Here is a 22,236-nt window from a genome sequence, read left to right as displayed (position 1 = left end):
GTATTTTTGTAAAGTTAACACTCGCAGTGATCTGCACCTTTTTTTTCTAAACGAGAAATGGGAAATGGATTAAAACAAATCTGATGCACATCAGTGACAAAACAGGGGAAACTGTGCCCTCATTAGCTTCCTTCTTTATCATCTGGCTCTGTAAACCTTGACCCCCACCCCACAGTAAGGAAGCACTCCAGTGAATGCTGACTTTAATCAACTCAGCCACAGGCTAGCTATACTTCAATTTGTCCACAAGGTGGTACTGTCCTCCAGAGTAACAATAGTTAAAATTTTGAATTAAAGGTGAGAAGCATCCAGAACTTATTTCAAAGACCTTTTCCTCATTAGACCAGTTAAGATTTAAGTTGCCTCAAAGTTTAGGGTCTTTTCACTTCTAGTGACATTACCTATCAGGCTATTGTGATATTCAAATGAGATAAAACTTTGTAAGCTTTAAAAATCCTGTACAAATGTTGATCTAATCATTAGATATCTTAGAGGTAGATTACTAGCAACCTATCTACTTTTGTTTTTTTTCAGTTACAGTTGGGTTTTTTCCTCAATTACAGTTGACATACAATATTATTTAGTTTCAGGTGTACAACATAGTGATTAGACAAAACTTACAAAGCAATCACCCAATAAGTCTAGTACCCATCTGACACCATACATAGTTATTACAATATTATTGACTATATTTCCTGTGCTGTACTTTATATCCCTGTGAGTGTTTTTTAACTGGCAATTTGTATGTCTTAATCTCTTCATCTTATTCATACATCCCCCTACTCCCCTCCCATCTGACGACCATCAATTTGTTCTCTCTATCTATGTTTGTTTCTGTTTTGTTTGTTTCTTTATTTTGCTTTTTAGATTCCACAAATAAGTGAAATCATATGGTATTTGCCTTTCTCTGACTTATTTCACTTACTCATCCATATTGTTGCAAATGGCAAGATTTCATTTTTATTATGACTGAGTAATATCCATTGTATGTATGTACCACATCTTCTTTATCCATTTGTCCATCAGTGGACAAAACAACTTTGCGGCTCTTCATTGCATGAATTTATCTGCTGGATATCTGTTTATATTGTAGTTATTGAAAGGGAAATGTTATTTTGCTCACAAATATTCCAGTGTCCCCATACCATTTTCTTCCTTCACACACATACACACACTCTTAGGAAGCTGGCTGAAAGTAAATATTGAGTTCCAGGCTCCCTGCTGATGCTACGCATCATTAATGATTGCCCATCTGCTGTGTTGTGACAATTGGTTATGTTCTCCTCATGCTTCATGTAAGTAAACCTGCTCAGATGAGGTTGAAGAAAGACCCACATTGTATTGATCCCACCCTTTTTGTGGTAGTAAACTTAACATAATTCTTCAAAAACAACAAAACTATAACTCTTTTGTACCTATTTTTAAACAAAATTTGTATCTTATTCTGCTGATTTCCTTTTTATAACCTGTCATTTTCAGGGGAAGGTGCTATCAACCTGGCTTTGGCTCAGAACCGAAGCCAAGATGTGAGAATGAATGGACCCATGGGAGCCGGAAATTCAGTTAGGATGGAGACAGGATTCCCCATGGCAGGTGGTCCAGGTGAGATCTCCCACTCCATTGTGTGACATTTTACTAGGAGTTTGTTTTTTGTCTTTATTTGCTAATGTATAATCATTTAGGTCCTGCAAGAGAGGCAGCAGTTCCTGGCACATCTCTGTTTACTGGTTCAGGAGATCAAGACATAACTCACTCGTAGGAGGCTAGAGTCACAGAGCAGGAAGCATATCGTCTTTACAATCTTTTGGGCTCATTTATTAAGTTATTGTTGCATGACAGAACCTATGCTAAGTGTTGGAAATAGAAATGAATAAAGTATTTTCTACACTCAGGATGTTTATAGCATAATAGAGAATATAGCTTTCTAACTCTTGCTTTCTCTAAGGCTGTGAATCTATGAGCTAAAAGTTCTTGTGTGCTTATGTAGAATCTGTACAAGTATGTGGGAAAATGTGTGTTTTTATATATTTAGAACTTGAGTTCTAAATTACTTGCTACCTGTTCTAGTAACCCCAAAATTTCTCCTTTAGAGATTGAATTCAACATTCTGAGAATCACAGAGTTTTGGAATTGATTTGGCTCTCTCATTTAAATTTGAGAAAGCTGTGGAGCTCACAGAAAGGAAGCAGGGTCAAGTAGCAGTGAGCTAATATCACAGATCCAGCTCCCAGTTTAGTGCTCTTTTCACTACACCAGTGGCTTTTAGACTTTTTCTGTTGCAGGACCTTTTATCGAAATAAACCAGAAAAGCACAGCTGCTGTGGTTGAAGCAAAGTAAGCACCTGAAACTATACCAAATTATTCACCTCCCCACCTACCACAGTAGTATCAGGAGCTACTCCTGAAGAAATGCAGCAGAATGGATAAGCTCAATTTATAAAGCCATTGTTCTGAACAGGTAGCTGAAGACTTGGCCATATAAAGTTGGAATTAGCTTTTTATCCTGGCACTGCCATTTAGTGATTAACTCAAGCCAGTCACTGTACCTCTCCAAGCAACAGTTTTCTTCACCAATAAATGAGCTAATAGTGCTTGCAGTCTTTTGCTTCCATGTTTGAAGGTGGTTGAACCCTGAACTGTATAACAAGCATTTACTGAGTTACTGTTAGGCTGTTGTAGAGTTCCATATGCTAGATGTAAAATACACAGACTGGTACCTATAGTAGGGAGTCGATAGATGTAGATATTTACAAAAGTCTGAGCATTTGATGTTAAGGCAGCTTTATGAGAGATTACAAGCGAGGGCCAGAAGAAGAGTGAGAAGAGACTAGCCAAGTTGCATATAGCTAGTGAAAGAATGAATAGCCCTAGAATGAGACTCAAGAAATCTGGGTCTGGTTTCAATTTTTGGCCAAATGACTTAATATTTACTAGCCTTAGTTATCTGTAAACATATTTGATTATGTCCTAGAAACAATGCTGTAGATCTCTTTCAGCCTTAAAATTTTAAAACTTCATTAAGCCAATATCAGCATACTTATTGCAAGCTCTCCTAGGATCTGGCAAATAACAGACGTATTTACTAAGCATCTCTCGGAAGTGAGTGTAAATTATAGCAAAATGTGTAGTTCATTATTAGCATAGAAAACTTAGAAACTTTAGGTTGAAATTAGGTTAGATTGGTATTTAATGAAGGCCACTGATTGTGATAATATATATAATGCAAAGTTTTAGAAATAATCAATTAGTAATGGTCTGTAGTCACAGAAACACTTTAATTCCTAAGTATCTTTCTTTACTGCCAAGCATACTCTAGAAATGTTTTTCTCTGTTGTCCATGAGGACAGTGGATGCAAGCAAATTTAATGTCACGTTAAACAAAATAGAGAACGTTTTTTAGGAAAAGAGACCTTAACTACTCTCTAAAACAATAATAAATGACTTTGGAATTGTGTATCTAGAATGTCTTAGATTGTAAATTTTTCTTAGCACTGCTTTCTTCTCTTAGCATTGGCAATAGAAAGTTGACCGATAAGCAAAGTCTTTTGTAATTAAAACCGAATCTATAGCCTTTTTTTATTTTCCCCATAGCCTTTTAGAACCCCAGGATTAGTGAGGATACCATAGTAGTCATTAAGTTATGGTTTCTCAATCTCATTACTATTGATGCATTGGAATAATTCTTTTCTGTGGGGAGCTGACCTGTGCATTAGGGATGTTTCACAGCATTCCTGGTCTCAGCCTTCCAGATATCAGTAGCGCTATCACCCTTTTCTCTCAGTTGTACCAACAAAAACTGTCTCTAGACATTGTCGAATGTCCCCCCCAGAGTTGTGAACCTTAGATCTAGTCCAAATGCCCACCTAGCACTGGAATATATTTCATAGTATCACTACTGAGCATGTAATTGGCATGTGCTTGAACATTTCTGAGGGTAGAAAGCTGATTGTAGACTGAAAAAACCTGTTTCTTCTTATCTCCTAAGAGCTTTCTTATTGTCTAATTATCATGTTTGAAAAATGGCATGGAGTTCCTCAGAAACAAATCCGGTTTCAGCACATAAACCTTTGTCTAACTGCCCTTCAACTACAGAACACCTAAAAATGCTGGCTAAAAACAACATTTAATGTACAGCTGAGCTTGTAAGAAAGTAAAGGAAATCTCCTGGGCAAGAAAGAAGTCAAAAAAGAACATTTAGACAGCAATAAACAAATGAGGAGTTTCTGCAGGGGCCAAGGGATTTGAGTTTTAATGGCCAGGAAGGGATAAATTTTGAAGCCTTGCTTTGGGTCTACATAAAGAAGGAAGTCAGAATTCAGAATCCCTTATGAAGCCAAAATTTTCAGTGAAAGATAGATTAGAAAATTTTTATCCTCTGGCACAGGGAGACAAATGCAAAATTTGTGTCCCTTGGCCTGGGCTTCTAGTTGGGTGGGGCAGAAGGTTGGGATGGTGGTTGTGAATTGTCTTCTCTACTCTTGTGCATGTTGGGCATTTAATATATTATTGAAATGATTCAGGAAAGCCAAGCTAAGTCATTAAGTGGTTCTAGACTGGTAACAGTTGTTTAAGTTCTGGAGGGCAACATCCTCAACCCACACTACTGAAGACTTCTCATAGTTAAAACCTACTATAAATGAGCTTATATTGTAAATTTTTGAAATTTAGGATTAGGTTCCCTCCTTCCAGAATTCTAGATAATAGAAATATCAAGGGGTTTTAAATTATGAAAATCCAAAAAAGTGAACAAGACACATAAAGAGAATGGGGGGAGGATAAAACTTACAGAAATTTAAAGCTTACTGAAGTGAATAACTTACCCAGAAAATTAGACATAGCTGAATTAGGAGGCGAACTTGAAGAAATTACCCAGAATGTAGTAGAGGAAAAATAAGGAGATGGAAGTATGAAAAAGGTCAAGAGACATGAAGGATAAAATGAGAAGGTTTAACATAAGTCTGAAAAGAGTTCCAGAAGAAGATAAAGAAATTGAGGAGGGACAATAGTCAAAGACAGAATGGCTGAAGTATTTCCAGAAATGATAAAAGAAATGAGTCTTCAGATTCAGAAGCCCAATAATCCTGAGCACTGCAAATAAAAATAAAACCACATCTGGACGCAAAACTGTAAAGCTACAGAACATGAAAAATAAAGAGAATATTAAAAGCAATTCAAAATAAAAGACCAATTATTTACAAAGGAAAGACCATCAGACCCACAGCTGATCTCTCAACAGCAACATTGGAAGCCAGAAAACATTGGAAAAATATTTTCAAAGTGATGAGAATATTGACAGCCTAGAATTTCAAGAGTAATATGAAATAAAGACCTTTTCAAAGAGACTAAGAGAATTTACCATTAACAGACCCTTGCTAATTGAACTGCTCAAGGATGTACTTCAGGAAGAAGAAAATTGAACCTAAGATGGAAGAAATAAGAGCTAAGAAGGAATGGTGAGCTAAATAATTGGTAAAAATGGGTAAATATTTCTAAATAAGCATTGACTTATTTAGTATAATGATGATTATTGTTTTTAGACTTTAAGTCAGATGTTTGTTGACACTTTAAAGCTGTCACTAAAATAACAAATAGAATGTATAATTTCTAGTAGTGGAGGGTAGAAAGGAAGGGAGTGATAGAAAAAAATCAATAAAATTCAGAAAAAATAAAACAGCATGAAAAAAAAAACAGGAAAAATAGGAAAGCAGCACAGAAGGATAAAAAGCAATCGTATCATAAAATTATAAACCAAAATATGCCAGTAATTAACAATAAAGGCAAATGGATTATGAACAATGATAAAAAGAGTTATTAATCAGATTCAGTAACAAAATCAGATTTAGTTATGTGTTCTTACAGGAAAAACAAAAAAATATAAGAACTTAGTTCATAGTTAAAAGGATAGGAAAAAAGATAATCTAAGGGACTATTAACCAAGAAAAAGAGATATAACTAAAATAGACTTTAAGGTAAAAAGCTTTACAGCGGATAAATAGGGCCACTGTATGATGTAAAATGAAAAATTCACCCAGAAGTTAAACTTTATGTTCGTAATAACCTACCCTCAAAATATGTGAGGCACAGTAGACAAAATTACATGGAGTTAGGAAATCTTAGGGGAAATTTTAACACCTCTTAGTAATTGATGGATTGAGCTCATAAAGAAATTAGTAAGGATAAAGAAAGCTTGACTAACATAATTAAAATAGTTTTATATAATGGATATACAGTTGACCCTTAAACAACACAGGAGTTAAGGGCACTGACCACCCATGCAGTCAAAATTATATGTATAATTTTTGATTCTTCCAGAACTTAACTACTAATAGTCTACTACTGACTGGAAGCCTTACCAGTAACATAAACAGTCGGTTAACACACATTTTGTATGTTGTATGTATTCTATACTGTATTTTTATAATAAAGTAAGATAAAGAAAATGTTATTAAGAAAAACATAAGGAAAATACATTTACAGTACTTACATATTTATTGAAAAAAAAATTCGTTAAGTGTACCCATGCAGTTCAAAACCATGTTGTTCAAGAGACAGTGGTATATAGAAACCATGTACTAATAATTCAAGGATTTTTAATCTTTTTATGCTTAAATGGAACATTTATATAAACTGACTATATCATTCCAAAAGCAAGTTTCAGTAAATGCCAAATATTGATATTACACAGATCATGTTCTCTGACTTAGACTGCAATTAAGTCAGTGACCAAAAAAAATCCCCTAAAATATTTCATATTCTTAGAGATTAAAAAATATATTCTAAATACCCAGTGATTTTTTAAAAAACCAATTATGATGGACAGAAAATATTTAGAATAGAATAATGAGACTAGCACATATAAAAATTTGTGAGATGTGGCCAATACAACATTTGGAAAAAACTTTAAGCCCTTAGATACTTTTATTAGAAAAGAACATCAAGTGAAAATTAATAAGCCAAGTGTCTGACTTAAGAATTAAGAGAAAAGACTTAAAAGACTCAAGGGAAAAAGAAAAGCAGATTAATAATTTAGGAGGAAGAAAATGATAAAGATTAAGAGCAGAGATAAGTCTGAATTTAAAAGCCAATAGAATGGAGCAGGAAAATCAAAAGATGTTTCTTTGAACAGACAACTAAAATGGATGAAGCTGATAAGACAAGAGAAAAAGAGAGGCACAGGCAATGTAAAGAATTAAAGTATTTATTTTAAAAGATTGTATTTTATAGTATCAATTATATAGCTCAGTTTTTAAAAATGGAAAAAAGGTATCCCATGAATAATTTTATGCTAATAAATTTTAAAGCATTGGCAAATTAACAGTTTTCTTGAAAATATAATTTAAAACTGACTTAGAAAACTTGAAAAATGCAATAATTAATTTAACTGAAATAATTAAAAATCTGTCTCCCTATGAATAAATTAGCATAACCCACAGGCCCAGATGGTTCTACAGGTTAGTTTTATCAAGTATTAAGAGCAGATACACATATTCTTCCAGGGCATAGAAAGAGGAAAAGATTCTTTCTAACTTATTTTGAAGTTACTTTAAGCTTGATACCAAAATTAAACGGGGATAGAAAGAGGATAATTTAGGCTGTTTTCACTTACGAACATAGATGCTAAAATTCTAAAAAAGTCTAACAGTATCAGAAATTAGAACGATTTGGAGCAAGAGGAGTTCTCAAACTGCTAGTTGGAGTGTAAATTTATATAACTACTTTAGAGAGCAGTTTACCAATATCTAGTAAAGTTGAAGATGCTTATACTTTAAAACCCAGCAATTCTAATTATGTAGTCTAAAGACAGTCTCACATGTCCACAAGAACACATGACATTGCAAAATTTTAAGAATGAAAAGTTAGGGCAGAGTGGGGGCAGGAGGACCTACTATTCATCAACAGGAGAATGGATGTATGGATGTCATAAAATGGAGCACTTATTTAACAGTCAAGATGGATTAATCTCCAAAAATAATGTTAAGTGAAAAAGAAAATTAAAGAAGAATACAGGTAGTATGGTGCCACTTATATAAAGGTTAAAAGTGTACAGAAAACTCAATGTAGCTTACCTACATATGAAGAAAAGATAAATAAAACATGGATGGAACTGTTATAACCCCAATTATAAGATAAGAGAGAGGGAACGGAATGAGATTGGGAAGGAGTAGGAGGCCTCTGGTGTATATACATATGTATCTGAAGGAGGTAAGGCAAAATGCTTAGATATATACAAGGTAGAGGTTAGTATAGAATTTTTCCATACTTTTTCGTATTCTTGAATATTTAATTAAAAACAAACATTATGCCAGTACAAAAACTCTATTCTAGGGATTTTTTTTTTTCTTTAGGATTAATAAGAATGAACAGCCCTGCCACTGTTATGATACCCCCGGGTGGAAACATGTCATCTTCCATGATGGCACCAGGCCCCAATTCAGAGTTGCAGCCCAGGACTCCTCGCCCCGCTTCTCAGTCAGGTAACGACCTCCACTCTTTTAGGATCAGAGAGGCTAGGGCTCGCTACACAGATCATTACAAAATTCAGCTGTCTCTGATGCAGTTCCTAACTGCTCAACTTAAATGCTATGTCCTTTACAAAATCTGCCCTAATTTCAAGTTGTCATTTCCTTCTCAGAATTTCTCATTATTCTCTTATCAGTTATACCCCAGCATCCCTAAAAGTGAATTCTTTGGTCTACTTAGTCCTGTAAGATACACCATGACAGAAAATTCTAAACAGTGAATTAAATTTGGTAAATGCATCATACTTTACCTTGGAGATTCAGAATGAACACATTAGAGACACAGAGTCTTATAGGGAAGAAACATGTCTAAGATTGTTAGGTCTAGTATTTCCCAAACCTAATTGACTATGTTTTTTTTTGTTTTCTTACAACACTAATGAACACAGTTCCTCAGAATATGCTTTGAAAATACCACTCTCCATATTCTGAGTTTGGCTCTTATATCCACTTTTGAATCATAAGCTCTTTTTAGATACAATTTACCTATCATCTTGGTACGCTTTGCATATAGAAGATGCTGCCATACATTTCATTGAATGGTACTAGCAGATTTTACTCTATATTTGCAGATTTGCGAAGACTACTGCTCTAGGATATAGGGTGTGATAAGTTAATTATTGCCTTGTTGACTGTCTTTAAACAGATGCAATGGATCCACTCCTCTCTGGGCTCCATATACAGCAGCAAAGTCATCCCTCAGGATCTTTAGCTACCCCACACCACCCAATGCAGCCTGTCCCTGTGAACAGACAAATGAACCCAGCTAATTTCCCCCAGCTGCAGCAGCATCAACAACAACAGCAGCAGCAACAGCAACAGCAACAACAGTTGCAGGCAAGACCCCCACAGCAACATCAACAGCAACAGCCCCAGGGAATTCGACCCCAGTTTACTGCCCCAACTCAGGTGCCTGTTCCTCCAGGCTGGAACCAGCTGCCTTCTGGAGCCCTTCAGCCTCCTCCAGCCCAGGGTTCTCTGGGCACAATGACTGCAAATCAAGGGTGGAAGAAGGCTCCTTTGCCTGGCTCAATGCAACAGCAACTCCAGGCAAGACCATCCTTAGCCACGGTACAGACACCTTCCCACCCTCCCCCTCCATATCCCTTTGGCAGCCAGCAAGCCTCACAAGCCCATACAAACTTTCCTCAGATGAGCAACCCAGGCCAGTTCACAGCTCCTCAGATGAAGAGCTTGCAGGGAGGGCCCTCCAGGGTTCCAACCCCCCTGCAGCAGCCCCACCTCACCAACAAGTCTCCTGCCTCCTCACCCTCCTCCTTCCAGCAGGGATCCCCTGCATCCTCCCCAACGGTTAACCAAACTCAGCAGCAGATGGGACCAAGGCCACCTCAAAATAACCCACTTCCCCAGGGATTTCAGCAGCCCGTCAGCTCTCCGGGTCGGAATCCTATGGTTCAACAGGGAAACGGGCCACCTAACTTCATGGTGATGCAGCAGCAACCACCAAACCAGGGGCCACAGAGTTTACATCCAGGCCTAGGAGGTGAGGAACACTGAAGCTATTTGTGTTGGTAACTTTACTGGAGATAGATCTTAATAGAACTTCAATTTTTAGAGTTAATGGAGGGAGTGAAATAAGGGTGTAATTATTTGGTTTTGTGGATATATAGCGGTGATGTTTGATATAAATTAGTTAACTTGATATATTACTAACTTGCTACATTATACAGTATCTTACTGGTTACATTTAAACTAGCCCTCTGGATAAAGATGCAGGTAATATTGAATATAGAGATGCTCATTTTGTTTTTCAAATTACTTTTGCTTGATCTTGTACTAGTAAACTAGAATGTCCAGAAGAAACATGCATTTTATTAACAATTTAAACTACTCAGCTGTTGAACCAATTAAGATTATGCAATAGAGCAAAAATGAAAAGATAAGTACAGGGTCTTATTGGGGAAAAGGCCCTTCTAGTTTTCAATTTTGATAATCCTAATAAGTAAAACAGCATGATATTTGTTAAATTTGATTAAAGTATTAAAGGGGAATTAGTTCAGAAATTATTGACTTTTATAGTTTATAATGCCAATGCCTGCTCCTTAGAGAGGGAATTCCACCAGTTATACCTAAAGGAGATTTATTTATTTATTTTGTAAGGTGCCTCTTGTATGAAGAAAAAGCAATGGAGCTTAATGTGTGAGAGGTAAAACGATTACAGTAAAACTTATCCATCTCCATGTTTATTATTTATTCTTATTAATCATTGATCTAGTGCACATGAATGTGCTCGGAGCTTTTCAGTAAGGTATAGAGAGTGTCAGTAATGCTGTCATATGATAAACATACCCCCCACCAAAAGACACCCATTGCCTACCCAGAAAAAACTCTTGCATCTTTAGTGCAACATAGCAAAGGCATGTTCCCATGGTTTCTGGTGAAATTAAGTTGCTCATCAGTCTTTTCACTCTCTTATAATTAATTTTACTGACGTGCAGGCTCTAATATTTGAAACCTAAGAAGTTTTTAGAAAATGCAAGAATGTTTTAGCTCCAAACTTCACTGTTCTGGGCATCTAGTCCTGGATCAGTGGAAGCTGGGTAGTCCCTCTTACAAATGTGATTACTGATTTGATTACAAATGGAAGCATGCAAATGGGGACGTGTCGCTGCTAAAGACAAAGGACAAATGCTTATTTGTCTATGAAGTGTTTTTCAGGACATCGAAAATTTGGCCCTTAAAAAAGATAAATGGACTAATACAAAAAAATTTAAGTGAGCTTTAGGTCTTGATGCTTTCATAGAGCAGATGATGTGCTCACCTAGGTGATCTGGCCACATCTCAGGGCCTGTTATAAACAATGAGTCGGTTCTGAAATTAAACCTTCCTCTAAAAGGAAGTAATACTTCAGTGAGATTTCATTAGAGCATGGTTTTTGGTACCATAGCTCTCAGAATTCCAGCAAACCTTATGAGGGGAAGGCAAAATGATAAATTTTGTATAGCCTCACTTTGAAACTCCTATGAATTGTTTTTAATCTTGTCTCTTCTAAGGAGACAAGCACAATATTGGGGAGAAATTTTCTGCAAAGGAGATTGTCAGTCATTTCCCTCAATGGAGGAAAAAAACACCTACCTATACTTAATATCAGGACCCAGCCTTTTGTTTTATGGTATTTCTTATCAATTAGTTTGAATTTGAGATAATTTAATATATTCCATTGGTATCTATGTTAAAGTATGTAAAGTTTTGGGGTCCGCTCTATTACAGAGAAAAGTGAACTCTAAACCTTGCTGTGACGTGGCCTCAGATCACATTTAGGGAGCAGATTGCCATCTTTTCCTTGGCATGTTCTAAGTGTAAATTTTTTAGTATTTCTTTTTCATTTTGACAATGCTCATGTAAGAGATTGTGTTGATTTTTTTAACCATCTTTCCCAACCTTATTATTAAAGATCCTACCAGTGTGACAGAGAGCTAAGCCAGTGGAGACTTCATGCAGCTCATCTTTCCTTATTCATTCCACATCTAAGCAAGAGTATAAATTTGCTAGGTAACTGCCTTACTCATTGTTTTCTATTAAGGAATGCCTAAACGCCTCCCACCTGGCTTCTCAGCAGGACAGGCCAATCCGAACTTTATGCAAGGTCAGGTGCCTTCGACCACAACAACCACCCCTGGGAATACGGGAGCTCCTCAGCTGCAAGCAAATCAAAATATCCAGCATGCAGGTTTGTTTTTTATGATTTATTCAGCAAGCATTTAATGAATATTGCACAGTAGATAATAAGATAAGCAACAAGGATTAACATAAATTGTGGTCCCACCCCTTAATTTCAAACCCATAAATATGAATTATTCTTTCAAGGCAACAACTGATATATCAAAAATAAGTAAAATGTCTCAGGAACTTAAAAATATCTAACGAAAGGAGACGAAACTTGAGCAGGGGTCAGCAATTTTTTTTTCCTGAAAAGAACCAGATGGTAAATATTTTAGGCTTTGCAACTACTTAACTCTGTGATCGGTAGTGCAACGTAGCAGAGATAGTACATAAATGAATGAGCATGGAAGTATTGCAAACACTGTTTATTTACAAACTGCCAGTGGGCCTGATTTGGCCCATGGACCATAGTTTGCCTACCGACCACAGTTAGTAAACGGACGAAAGGTGTTTGTGGCACAGGAAACTATAGGAAAGGCATAGAAGCACATGGCATTTTGGACAACTGCAACTTTAAAAATTTCTGTATAGTACATGTTAGCTTTGTTTATGCTGAGTGTCCGAATTCTTATTTACACTGTGGTGTTTGAAGTCCAGACTTCATTCAATACAGATTGAATGCCAATAGTGTATTGTATGTAAGAAGAAATTTTGGAGGAGAGGTAGGGCAGAGCAAAATGACTAAAAAGTATTTTACAAGAAATATTGTATAAGCCCAGACTTCATGTTTGTGATTGCTTAGGTACCATATAACTACTACTCTTACCCTTTCACATTCAGGCAGTTTAGAACTGAGGTAGCCGAAATATTTTCTGAACTCCCGTCCCCACTTGGAATTAATTTAGTTATACGGTTCCAGCTTTAATAACAATTCACTAAGGAATGAGAAAAGTCTAAACTTATTTTTTTAAAAAAATAGTTCAAACTACCTCTTAAACGGTAAGAGAAAGGTAGGGCAAATCACTTGACTTTTCCTATCTGCTGGTGCAAAACTGCATTTCTGAGCTATGTGAATTTGTTTTAAAACAGTGATAAGATCATTCGTAATTTGTCCACCCGAGCACAACTGTCTTATATTGTTATATGGTGTCTTCCACATGCACATGTTGTTTTGATTTCCCCATTTATCCCATCTAAGATATCACTACTCTTGCCTATCATTTTTTGTTCTCTCACCCTACTTGATTTCTCTTGTTAGCCTTTACTTCTTCGTGTAAAAATACTTGCCTGTTTGTTATTGTCTCTTGCCAACTAGATTCCAGGGAGTGAAGGATTTCGTCTATCTTGTTTATTGATATTACTTCAGCACCAAAAGTACCTGTACACATAGGTACTCATAAATAATTGTTGATGGAATGAATATACATTGGCGTATTCAGTGTACATAGTATATACTGTGGTCATGGAATTCAAGTTAAAAGATTATAAGACTGGTTTAGAAAATCTTCCTTGAGTTTCAGGAAAACTCTGGGTAGTGTGAACAAGGGTCAGTTTGTCCCCTGCCTCCCTGGCTGGAGCATGGACTGGCCTCATAATTTTGTTGTAGCTGCTACTTTCTAGTTCCCATTTAAAAGTGAAAAATAAAAAGGAGATAAAATAAGCTAGAAAGTTATTCAGTAAAAAGGGAGAGATAATGCAAGTAGCTAGTTATAGGAAAATCCCAAAGACCCAAAATAAGTAAATACTACAGCAAGCCAGGCAGTGTCCTTTGTCTAAATTAGAAATAACTGAGAAGAATGGAACATGTCCCATGGAGTCCACCAGGGACTGCCACAGAGGAGGGTTACTGAAGCTTTAACATCCCTTGGTAACTGTCTTCTGTCTGCAGCTTCTGGCTGATCTGTTAGCTGACTCCTACCAGAGGCTCAGCTTTCAGATTAGGATTAAATAATTTTTACCACACTAGGTTAGAGGAGACCCATCCTTAGGAAATATTAGCTATTCTTTTCTTTAAAGTGCAGCATCCTGATATCACACATATAACCTTTAAGAGTCATTATTAGTTTTCCAAGAAGCATTTTTAAATGTCTTCTCAGCATTATTGAGATTTTCCTAACAGGATACATCACATTCTTTATTTCCTTGGCTCATCTAAAGCAGAGCTTATTTCACTCGCCTACAGTGCTTTATTTAATCCAAAAGAAAGTAAACTCTATTGGTCTTTGAAATGTTAAGTTACCAAACAGGAGTAAAGAAACAGGTTTTCCTTCTGTATTGTATAGTTGAGAATGTAACAATCATCCCACAGTCAGATCTCCATACTTTAGAAAACCCACAGCAAGTAAGTCAAGCACAGCATATTTGTTTATGTTGGTCAGTGGATATATGGATGATGGGTGTTTTTCTAATTAAGGTAATTTGAGTATCTTAATATCAACAAGATGATGGTATTTATTTCTGAAACCGTGCTTTTTTTTTTTAAGGTGGTCAAGGAGCTGGTCCTCCTCAAAACCAGATGCAGGTGTCCCACGGGCCACCAAATATGATGCAGACCAGCCTCATGGGAATTCATGGCAACATGAACAGCCAGCAGGCTGGTAGTTCTGGGGTTCCTCAGGTGAACCTGGGCAACATGCAAGGCCAGCCCCAGCAGGGCCCACCATCTCAGCTGATGAGCATGCACCAGCAGATCGTGCCCTCCCAGGGCCAGATGGTCCAGCAACAAGGAAGCTTGAACCCTCAGAACCCTATGATCCTTTCAAGGGCCCCGCTTATGCCACAGGGCCAGATGATGGTGAACCCTCAGAGCCAAAATCTTGGACCCTCGCCCCAAAGGATGACCCCACCCAAGCAGATGCTTCCCCAGCAGGGCCCACAAATGATGGCACCACATAACCAGATGATGGGGCCTCAGGGGCAAGTTTTGCTCCAACAGAACCCAATGATAGAGCAGATCATGACCAATCAGATGCAGGGGAATAAGCAACAGTTTAATACTCAGAACCAATCCAATGTCATGCCGGGACCAGCACAGATAATGAGGGGACCAACTCCAAACATGCAAGGAAACATGGTGCAGTTTACGGGACAGATGTCAGGACAGATGCTGCCCCAGCAAGGACCTGTGAACAATAGTCCTTCTCAGGTTATGGGGATTCAGGGGCAGGTCTTGCGGCCACCAGGGCCCAGCCCACACATGTCCCAGCAGCATGGTGATCCTGCTACTACAGCAAATAATGATGTCAGCTTGTCTCAAATGATGCCTGATGTTAGCATGCAACAAACCAACATGGTCCCTCCCCACGTACAGGCCATGCAGGGAAACAGTGCCTCGGGAAACCACTTCTCAGGCCATGGGATGCCTTTCAATGCACCTTTCAGTGGAGCATCTAATGGAAATCAGATGTCCTGTGGTCAGAATCCAGGCTTCCCAGTCAATAAGGATGTCACGCTAACAAGCCCATTGTTGGTCAACTTATTGCAGAGTGACATCTCTGCAGGCCATTTTGGGGTAAACAATAAGCAAAATAATGCCAACGCAAATAAACCGAAGAAGAAGAAACCTCCTCGGAAGAAGAAAAATAGTCAGCAAGATCTAAAGTAGGTTATGCTAAGTTTTGCCTCAAATCTTATTTATTTCTATATGGATAGCTTTTTTTGATGGAAAATTTTAAACGTATATAAAATTAGAGTATAATGAAGTCCTGCTTCAACAGTTGTCAACTCAAAGCCTGTCTTGCCTTCATTTGTATTTTCCCCATTACCCTCTTGATTTTTTTTTTTTAAAACAAATTCACTTTAAATATTTCAGTATGTGCCTCTGAAAGATAAGGACAATTTTAAGACCACACAGTACCATTAGCACACCTAGAAAAACCAATACTTCTTCATATTCAGTTATCCAGACCATGTTCAAATTTCCCTGATTATCTCAAATTACTGTTTTTTAAAAATAATTTGTTCAAGTAAGGATCCAAACAAGACTCATAAATTACAATTGACTGATAATACGTCTCTAATCTCAGGGAAGTTGTGGCACTCAGAGCCTGAAAAGTTACACTACAACTTCTCAAAGTACTTAAGGCTTATCATGGCTGTTGGGGAACCGGAGAGGCCAAATATGTTTTAGAAATGAAAACTGCTTATGGAGACTCCCTGCTGTTTCTTAAATAGAAATGTTTTTTTGTACAGGTGCCTTTCCTTTAAAGGCTCTTTATCATCCCCAGAAGCTTAAAGCCTCACACTAAGATGATTGTACCTTATAAATCAGTTACCTTTTTGGTAAAGGTTCTTCAGGTGAGTTCTTATGCAAGATCACAGCAGGAAGAGCAATTAATACATTTCATTTTCTGAAGCTGAATGTTAAGATAAATCATGTTTTTGGCTTTGATAAAACGTTTCCAGAAAAAAAATATTGGTCTAACTGGATTTTCTGCCTTTAATTATATAACTGGAATTCAGAGATATTTATTAACAGGGAATAAGATGACTAATGAATGAAAAATAGGTTAGTTGAAATAAATTGCTAGAACTATAGAAAAGAGTAGGGGAAGTTTAGTTAACAAGCTTAAATGTTCAAAGTAAGACCAACCACCTTTCTCTCAGCCGCCTCACAATATTTCTGTGGTTGTACTCTACTGTTATTGTATCATACTCATTTGCTGCTTCTAAAGTCAAAAATTTTATATTAACTGCCTATATTTTCCTGAATTGAGACTTAATAAGCCCTTTAATTATCTAATTTTTCCAATGGCTCTTTTTAAGTTGTATTCTTTACCGCTATCAACCTGTGAGAATAACATTTTTTGTGGTGCAATTTATTATTCTCAGTAGTGTAGGAGTAAAACTGCAAGTTTATTCAGTTGCTATTAGTATGCATATTTACTGTCTTCATCAGCCTGGAAGAAGGTTGCTTACTTGTTGTGGCTACAGACTGTGAAAAGGGCCTTATACAGCATTGCTCCTAGGAAAGGGAGACAGTAGGTTTAATAAGAAGAGCACCTACTCCCAGCTCTTCTGCTGTCTCACTGGAACTTTTGACTTGTCTCTTATACCTCTCTGGACCTTTGTTTTCTCATCCATAACGTGGGATGGTTGGACCAGATACCTGAGTTTTTTTAGCAGTACAATTCTTTGAAAGTAAAGAATACTGTAGAATCCTTGCCTATAATTTGAAGTGAGAAGCGATATAAGAAACAAATTGATACAGACATCTGGGTCTGCTAAGGACCTGCTTCAGGTTCTAAATTTCCATGTGGTGGGGGCTTTTAGAATGAATTAAAGGTGAGACTTCTGAAACTACACAGAATACAATGAGATAAAATATGTCTAAAAGTGGGTGGCCAAGATCAAGGCAAAGGGAACCTAAAGGTAGGAAAGAAAGGTGCATCTTAGGAGTAAGATTACAAACAAAATGAGGGATGTGAGCATTCTGGTTCTTTGGGAATGTGGGTATTAATAGATAACATTTTATTCATTTCTTCCCCACTAAAAATTCTAAGCTACACCCAGGTAAAAACGAAAGCATCCCAAAGCCAATGGGGATGTCTGCAAATAACTCACTCTGCAGCAAAATTAATTAGCTTAATTCTGGTATTCTCCATCTTTCTTTTTTCTTACTACCATTTTTGCCAGCCAACCTACGACTTCTTGCCAGGTGTTATGAGTTGATGGAGCCACCACTGTAATAGTCACAAAAAAACAATATGGACTTTGTGTTTGAATTTGATAGCTACACCAGAGGTAGTGTAGTTTCACGGGAACAGTACTTTATAATATTAATAGCCCAAACTATAATCAAATCTTAAAACATCTAAAAGATGGATGATTATGTGAAAGTTATTATATCAGGAATTTATAGAAAGCACTCTGAGTAAATAGCCATGCTATTAGATTAAGTAGATTTTTAAATTTAATAAAATTGCCAGATTATGTTTATGTCAAATATTGAATATTTTATCAGACTAGAGAGAGGTAAATAATAGTAAGGACGATAATGCAAACAGATTTTAGTTCTTCAGAAATAGGGTAGGGGTTAAGCTATATAATTTTATATAAGTTGAACAGCTTACTCTCAAATGTGTAATTTATTTTTTAGCGCCCCAGATACTCGCCCAGCTGGTCTGGAGGAGGCCGATCAGCAGCCATTGCCTGGTGAACAAGGAATTAACTTGGACAGCTCGGGCCCTAAACTTCCAGAATTTTCAAACCGACCACCAGGTGATAAAATGTTAAAGATTATATACTTGTCATCATTTATACAGCATTACAAGGTTTCTCTTCAAGTAAACAATAGTATATTATTTTGTTTCCTAACTAGGCCAGCTTAGTGATTTAATGTGTCTAGTATTTGGAAACTTTGCCTTGATAGTAAGTAAAAATTTCAAATATAACTTCCGAAGATGTATATATTCTGCTCAAATTAGTCTTTGTCATTTTAAGTCCTAAGATCAGAATGAAATGTCAATTACCTCTTTATTCTTGTCAGTATCAAGGTTCTAGTTGGCATCAAAGTGGAATAAGGTTAAATGGAAAGGTGTTTTCACTCTAATCCTGCTTGCCTATCTTTCCTGCAGCCTTTCCTACTGGGGCTTTCTCAGTAAGAGCAAGAGAACTACCAGGTTTTAAAATAAGATTTTTTTAAATAAGAGTTTTATTATGAATCTTTAAACATAAAAAATATGTGAAAGAGTAATAAAAGAGACATTTGTATACCTACCACCTAACTTAATAATAAATAGGACCAATATTGTTGAAGCCCCCTGGGTTGTACCCCTCTCTGATTATAAAATAATATTACTCTCTAAATGTTAAAAATTATGTTGAAAAGGAAGAAGCTCCCCAAATTCATTCATTCCAACCTAGGTATTATAGAACCAAGGCCTGCTGCCACAATATCTTTATACCTAGTTACTCTTGGCCTGAACATTGATTTGTAACCTTACTCCCCTGAGATACTGTTGAAGACACAGAAGTCTGTCACATTTAGGCCACTCTCCCTTGTGTGAACAAAGGATTATGCTTTGTTTCTTTCACCTTTTTGGCGTATAAGTGAGAGTGGTTATTTTAGGGCTAAACTTTAATCTACTCTTAATTTATGTATTTTAAAAATGAATCCAAAAACAAAAAAGTAAGCCCATCATGTTAGTAGTTTGTGTTATTTATTACAAATTGTTTGGGCACATCACACTTCCCATCAGTGAGTTGCAGCAACATAGCTGAGGTTGGGAGGTCACTAGTCTTTGGCGGATATGTCTGGAAGGCATTATGAACAGGAAGGTATTCTTCTCCTAGACACATCTGAATTCTCTTATGAATCCTTTGGGTCCTTACACACTTTACTGCTTCCTTTCTACAGTTTGCAAACAGGGAGCCTACAGGCTGAATTTGGCCTACAATGTGTTTGAATTGTCATACAGTATCCTAAACCAAAGGAAAACCTGAATTTAAATGCCTTTAGACAGAGCATTTGCTCTGTGGTTGGACTCTGTCCACAGGATTACTACTTTCTTATACCAGCCCACTTCTTCACTATCAGCCTGGCGCCTAAAGGCATATGAGTTTGCATCTCCTTTTATTGATAAATTTTGTTTTGGGTTATGTTACTTGCACAGTGTGTGTCCTGGCATTCCTTCTCCACCATTCTGTCACAGCAACCCCAATCTGTCCTATCATTAGTGCCCTTTGGACTGCTGCCTCCAGCTTCTGCAACTTTATAGCAGCCCTGCCCTTAACTGCTAATTTTGAGAGGGTGCTATATTGCCTATGCTGCTTTCTTTGGTATTTACTGTACTGTCTGGTGGCCTGATTTTAAAAATGAAGGCATTTGTGTCATAGCCCTTACATCCAGGGGCTTCTACAGAAATTACAATTTTCTTTACATGGGAACCCGAGTTAAACCTCTGGAAATGCCATATGTTATTGCCTTTATAAATGTAAAGAAGTTACTTGGGCTCAAACAAAAAAGAATTTTTATAAAATCTTCAAAACTGGATTCTACACATTGCATTCTTTGATGCCATGGAAATCTTTGGCCAGAAGACATTAATTCACTCTTGAGCACAGGGTCTGACCCTATGGATCAGCAGCATTTGGTAGCTGCTCTGTGAAAATCTTGAGCCAGCATTTCTTCCAACTGCCAAGAGCCAACTGTTCTGATTCCTGCACCTTCTTAAAACTTTCTTAATGTATTTTCATGCAACAATGGAATAAATCTAATTCGTGCTGAAAATGTATCCCAGCTAACCACTGAACCAACTTAATTCTTGGTTATTGATCTTTTCATCCTTTCTGCTGATTGTGTAAGGTTTTGATTCTAAATGCCAAGTAAAATCTTCACAAAAGAATATTTGAGATGTTGCCTTCTGCAAATTTATAAGGCATTGTCCCTCAGAGTTCTTTTCTCGAAATTATTCCTTTTCCTGAGGGCTATGCTTCTGGCTTACTTATTCTCAAATTGTGGATTGATAGAAAATATTGCTCCAAACAGTTTTACATGTAAGAAAGTAAACGAAAATTAATATCCATTAAAAAAAACTTCAGTTCCCTCATTTTATTTTCAGTGTGTATATCAGCTTCTATTAGCTCCTGCTGTTTGTTAAACTGATTTATGTCGGAATTCAGTTGAGTTTCCCCAAAGGATTGGGCCTGAGTGATGCAGCATGGTATGTGGAGCCAGTGGATTGGAATAATTTTAAATCCCCTTTTCTTAAGGAATTGAATAGTAGAATTTTATATTTTACTTCTATTGAAAAAATAAAAAGGCTGTCTTCGATGTTGGCGTTTTCAACAGAATCAAGTCTTAAAAAAATTAATCTGTGCTATCAGAAAAAGTGAATCCTAAATGCTTTACTTCATTCACAAGTACAGTGAGATATTTATGCCTGCATGAGACCCAGTGCTGAGTGGTCAGCTCCTTACTTTGCTGTTGATGGAGTGTTTCTTGTTTTATCTGAATGTGTGTCTGGTATAGACTTGGCCACTTGCAGTGCATAGCACAGAATATCTGTGTATCAGAGTCTTACTACAGTAATGCCTCATTCAGACCCGGAAGACTGAGGAGCTCCAGGTTCATGATGCTTTGCTTTTTGCTTCCTTAAGCAGTGTGCCCTTTGCTTATGTCAAATATTAAGGGCTGCCCCTGCCCCGCTGGGAGCGGGCGTGCCTGAGCTGTTTGTACACAGTCTGTGCCACCTAAATGAGTATTGCTTGGCTATACTCTAAAGGTAGCAAAGCTTTTCTTGCAAAAAAATCTAACTTCCCTGATTTTGGGGACTTGTTTTAGGTTATCCTTCTCAACCAGTTGAACAGAGGCCACTTCAGCAGATGCCTCCTCAGCTCATGCAGCATGTGGCACCCCCACCACAACCACCACAGCAGCAGCCACAGCCACAACTGCCACCGCCACAGCAGCAGCAGCCACCACCTCCCAGTCAGCCACAGTCTCAGCAGCAGCAACAGCAGCAGCAGCAGCAACAAATGATGATGATGCTCATGATGCAGCAGGACCCCAAATCAGTTAGGCTTCCAGTCTCCCAAAATGTCCATCCTCCAAGAGGTCCCCTGAACCCAGATTCCCAGAGAATGCCCATGCAACAGAGTGGCAGTATGCCTGTCATGGTCAGTTTACAAGGACCTGCCTCTGTGCCACCATCACCTGATAAACAAAGAATGCCAATGCCTGTGAATACTCCTTTGGGAAGCAATTCAAGGAAAATAGTGTACCAGGAAAACCCACAGAATCCTTCCAGCTCACCATTGGGAGAGATGTCCTCACTCCCTGAAGCAAGTAGCAGTGAAGTACCATCCATCACAGGAGGCCCAAATAACATGCCTTCACATTTAGTAGTTTCCCAGAATCAGTTAATGATGACGGGGCCCAAACCTGGACCATCACCCCTTTCAGCAACTCAAGGTGCAGCTCCCCAGCAACCCCCTATAAATTCCCTGCCCAGCTCTCATGGCCACCACTTTCCCAATGTGGCTGCTCCAACCCAAACATCAAGGCCTAAAACGCCAAACAGAGCCAGTCCCAGACCCTATTATCCTCAGACACCCAACAACCGCCCTCCCAGCACAGAACCTTCAGAAATTA

General features: G+C 37.5%; 1 protein-coding gene across 2 annotated transcripts in view; it reads left to right on the top strand.

Annotated features, from left to right (window-relative positions):
* Positions 1 to 22,236, top strand: part of NCOA6 (nuclear receptor coactivator 6) — an 85,696-nt gene that overhangs the window by 44,300 nt on the left and 19,160 nt on the right. The window contains exons 6-12 of one of the 2 annotated variants that reach the window (XM_025039808.1): positions 1,480 to 1,602; positions 8,346 to 8,474; positions 9,166 to 10,023; positions 12,064 to 12,210; positions 14,627 to 15,743; positions 18,241 to 18,362; positions 21,427 to 22,235. In XM_025039808.1, coding sequence (XP_024895576.1) covers positions 1,480 to 1,602; positions 8,346 to 8,474; positions 9,166 to 10,023; positions 12,064 to 12,210; positions 14,627 to 15,743; positions 18,241 to 18,362; positions 21,427 to 22,235 — 3,305 coding nt within the window. The remainder of the gene's footprint in view (positions 1 to 1,479; positions 1,603 to 8,345; positions 8,475 to 9,165; positions 10,024 to 12,063; positions 12,211 to 14,626; positions 15,744 to 18,240; positions 18,363 to 21,426; position 22,236) is intronic. The other variant, XM_025039807.1, reaches the window with a different exon arrangement.

Source organism: Pteropus alecto, unplaced genomic scaffold (assembly GCF_000325575.1).
Source record: "Pteropus alecto unplaced genomic scaffold, ASM32557v1 scaffold45, whole genome shotgun sequence".
Taxonomy (NCBI): Eukaryota; Metazoa; Chordata; class Mammalia; order Chiroptera; family Pteropodidae; genus Pteropus; species Pteropus alecto.
The sequence above is the reverse complement of the archived record's forward strand: the minus strand, read 5'-3'. Positions and strand labels throughout refer to the sequence as shown.